The following is a 4,063-nucleotide window of genomic DNA, read 5'->3' as shown; positions in this document are numbered from 1 at the left end:
AATTAATATAATGTTAATAATAAATAGATAATAAATTTAATAAATAAAGAATTAAATGCATTTTTATGCATATGTCTCCGCTGTACTCTTCTTCCTCCTGCCTGCAATAAACTCCACTAGGAGGAGTCTTACTCCTAAAAACGGGGGGAAAAGGCCCAATTTTGGTCAGTCTGTGGTGAAACAAGAGCAGTGATGAGCACAGAATATCCCAGCCCTGGGGGCTCCTCTGTGGTTTTGGAATACATGAAACAGAAATCCCTCAGAGAGAGGAAGGAATGCAGGGTTTGAATTGGAACCTTTAGAGAAACTGAAATATATTCAGCCACACAGTAGGAGTGTAAGTTTTCATTTTAAGTAAGTGGAAATATATTTTAAGTGCCTTAAGTGAGTGTGTTAACTAGTAAAACCCTAAAGCCCAGCTTAAAGTTCAGTAGTGTTCCCTTTCACAAAATTAACTTAGCTCCAGACATAATGAAATTGCTTACACTCCTTTCTATTCCTTTCAAGCCTTCTGATGAAATCCTCTCTTCTATTCTTTTCGTATAGTTTTAATAGATCGTTTTCTTTTAATATAATCTATATCATAAAATAATAAATCAGCCTTCTGGAACATGGAGTCAAGATTCCCATCTCTTCCCTTGTCCTGGGACCCCTGTGAACACCCCCACGCTCATGCAATAAACAAGTGGTGTATTCATGCAATAAACAACTGAGGTATTCATGCAATAAACAACTGATGTACTCATGCAATAAACAACTTTATAACCACCAGCTCCTGTCTCTTTGAAGAGCCCAAACCTCTGGGAATCCATAAAATCAGAAAGTTTTGGGAAAGCTGCAAAAGGCCTCAGAGACAGCAGAACTGTCATTAGAGCTAAACTGTAGCCATGAGATTGGTCAGAAGAAAAATTATGTAAAATGTAGAAAAGCAAGGACAAATAGAACAATAATCTGTGTATTAACACTTGTCTAGAATAACTCCCTAAGCTACAGAAAAGTTTATCTAGTGAGATATTAGGAAGTTTTAAGCTTAATAATGGAGCTCTGTGCATTGTGCTTTAAGGCTCACAAGCAGGTATTGAATTTGAAATAAGCCTTGTTTTAACCAAAGGGATTTGTGCTTATAGTGGTTGGATGGAATTACTGTCAATATAGAATATATGCTATACAGATATAAATACTGTCAATATGCTTTTGCTTTGTGTGAATGGTCAAAAAACTCATAAAGTGAGTTGTAACACGAAGTTCTTTGTCTGCTGCCTGGGATGCGAGCTGCTGGCATCTTCCCATTGTCATAACCATGGAATGAGGCTGATGCTGGAAAATCAAACAGCTCCGGGCACATTCCCATCCTGTTGGTGATTTGTAGCCAGCCCCCAGCCAGCGATCCAAACCCTCTCCTGGCTGCCAGGATGCCTCAGCTCACCTGGCTGCCTGTGCACGGTGCGGCAGAGCCTCCTGCCCGGCTGGTTGCTGTACAGGGGCTGCACGCACACCCTGCCCCTGCTGCCCGAGGGCAGGTCACTCAGCAGCACGCTGTGCACCTGGGAAACACGGTGGGAGAGAGAGAATTTTGGTAAATTTTAACTAGGGATAAAATAAGAGAGAGAAAAAAAAAAAACCCACCACACCTATAAAATCCATTTTAACATTTGCGAAAACCCCAATATTATAATACATATCCATGACACGCCGGCTTTCCCTGCCCGCGAACTCCTCGAGATTTCGCTGCATTTCAGTGCAGGGAAACCTCCCAAAAGCCGCTATTTTCTGGTCCTTTCCTGACGCACCTGCGGGGACACGCTGAGCACGGAGGAGGCGCCGCTCTGGCGCCGGCAGCGCACCCGGTACCCCCGCACGGCCCCGGCCGCCGAGTCCCAGGAGGCTCTGACGCTGCTGGGACCCGCGTCCTCAAAGCGGAGGTGCCTCACCCTGGAGCCCTCTGCGGAGAGAAAATCCCTGTTGGTGCAGGGAATTGTTCCAGAGCGATCCCTGATCCCCCCCCGGGGAATGCTGGAAACACAGCCTGGCTTTGGTGGAGAGAGAAAATCACTCTGCATCTTCCTGCTGGAGGAGATGAGAGGACACAGGCTCAGGGGAAAATGTAGGTGGGATATTGGGGAAAAGTTTTTTACAGAAAGGGTGATAAAGGTTTTTACGGAAAGGGGATAAGGTTCTGGAATGGCTGCCCAGGAAGGTGGTGGAGTCCCCATCTCTTGATGTTGCACTGGATGCCAGGGTTGAGTTCAGGGGTTGGGGCTGGGTTGGACTCAATGATCTTTGTCTCTTCCAACCTGGGGATTTTGAATAATAAAAATCCACCTAGGGACTGGATTCTGAATAATAAAAAAACTGGATTCTGAATAATAAAAAACTGGATTCTGAATAACAAAAATCCACCCAGGGACTGGATTCTGAGTCCACCCTGAGGCAGGTGACCCTCTAGGGCCACTCCTTGTGCTGCCCCCACTCACCTTCCAGGGTGCAGGCCTTGGCTGACAGGGATTTCTCCTTCCCAGACCTGTAGATGGCTGTCACTGTCACCAGGTAGGTGGTGTTGGGTGCCAGGTGCTGCACCAGGGTGCTGTTGTGGCTCCCGTCCACCTGCAGCAGCTTGGCTGAGTTCCCTGGCAGGGGCCCATAGAGCACCTGGTAGGTGGCCACGCTGTCCAGCACAGGAGCCCAGCTGACCTGGAAGCTGCGGGGCCCAGAGTCTGAGATGAGAACCTGAACTGGGCTGATTTCCTCTGGAAACAGTGGAGAGAGGTGTGGATGAGGATTTAATGAGAATTACTGGCCTGCATCATCTTGGGGTCCAGGGGTGTGGAATCAAAATCAACCCAGCAGGGAATTCAAATCAACACAGCAAGGAACTGAAATCATCCCAGCAAGGAAGTGAAATCAACCCAGTGGAATTAAAATCAACCCGCTGAAATTAAAATCAACCCAGCAAGGAAGTAAAATCAACACAGTCAAATTAAAATCAACCCAGCAAAGAATTAAGTAAAATCAACCCAGCAAAAATTAAAATCAACCCAGCAAGGAAGTAAAATCAACCCAGTGGAATTGAAATCAGCCCAGCAAGCAGATGTTGATATTCATCCCACAGCTCAGCCCAAAGCAAAGGGTTTCTCTGCCTTTCAGCCAGAGCTGTTCTCACATGCAGAAAATTAATATTTTGTACAACTCCACCTTGACTTTGTCACCCCAGCCCAGTTTTCAGTTCGCCCCTTTTTGCGGGCTGCCCCCAGCATAAATCCGAGCTATTTTCTGCACAGAGAGGCCGATTTTTATCATTTTCTGCACAGAGAGGCTGATCCTGCTCCGAGTTCTTCCCCTCTCAAACCCAGACTTCCCTTAGGTCATTCTAGCATCCTCCATCTCCACCTCCAGCCCCAGGTGGGATCCTGTCCTTGTCCCCAAGGTCCAAGCCATGCCCCTTTACCTGGCACAGTGGTGACCCTGATTCCCCAAGGTCCAAGCATGTCCATTTCACCTGGCACAGTGGTGACCCTGGTCCCAGCCATGCCCTTTTACCTGGCAGAGTGGTGACCCTGGTACCTGGCAGGGTGGTGACCCAGGTGCCCCAAGGCCCAAGTCATGCCTGTTTACCTGGCCAGGTGGTGCCCCAAGGCCCAAGCCATGCCCCTTTACCTGGCAGGGTGGTGACCCTGGTACCTGGCAGGGTGGTGACCCTGGTGACCCAAGGCCCAAGCCATGCCCCAATCCATGCCCCTTTACCTGGCAGGGTGGTGACCCTGGTACCTGGCAGGGTGGTGACCCTGGTGACCCAAGGCCCAAGCCATGCCCCAAGCCATGCCCCTTTACCTGGCAGGGTGGTGACCCTGGTACCTGGCAGGGTGGTGACCCTGGTGACCCAAGGCCCAAGCCATGCCCCTGGTACCGGGCAGGGGGGTGACCCTGGTGCCCCAAGGCCCAAGCCATTCCCCAAGCCATGCCCCTTTACCTGGCAGGGTGGTGACCCTGGTTCTCTGGGGAGGGAAGTAGTGCACGTTGGACTCGGGGATCAGCACCACCTCGTAGGTGGTTCCCGGTGCCAGCT

The 4,063-nt window shown here is 49.2% G+C and overlaps 1 protein-coding gene across 1 annotated transcript in view; it reads right to left on the bottom strand.

The window, feature by feature from the left end:
* Window positions 1-4,063, bottom strand: part of VWA1 (von Willebrand factor A domain containing 1) — a 15,004-nt gene that overhangs the window by 2,065 nt on the left and 8,876 nt on the right. Inside the window, exons 2-5 of the mRNA XM_014309742.2 lie at window positions 3,968-4,061; window positions 2,475-2,747; window positions 1,791-1,942; window positions 1,427-1,544 (exon numbers count right to left, since the gene is read on the bottom strand). Coding sequence (XP_014165217.1) covers window positions 1,427-1,544; window positions 1,791-1,942; window positions 2,475-2,747; window positions 3,968-4,061 — 637 coding nt within the window. The remainder of the gene's footprint in view (window positions 1-1,426; window positions 1,545-1,790; window positions 1,943-2,474; window positions 2,748-3,967; window positions 4,062-4,063) is intronic.

This window comes from Geospiza fortis, unplaced genomic scaffold, assembly GCF_000277835.1.
Source record: "Geospiza fortis unplaced genomic scaffold, GeoFor_1.0 scaffold37, whole genome shotgun sequence".
Lineage (NCBI taxonomy): Eukaryota > Metazoa > Chordata > Aves > Passeriformes > Thraupidae > Geospiza > Geospiza fortis.
The sequence above is the reverse complement of the archived record's forward strand: the minus strand, read 5'-3'. Positions and strand labels throughout refer to the sequence as shown.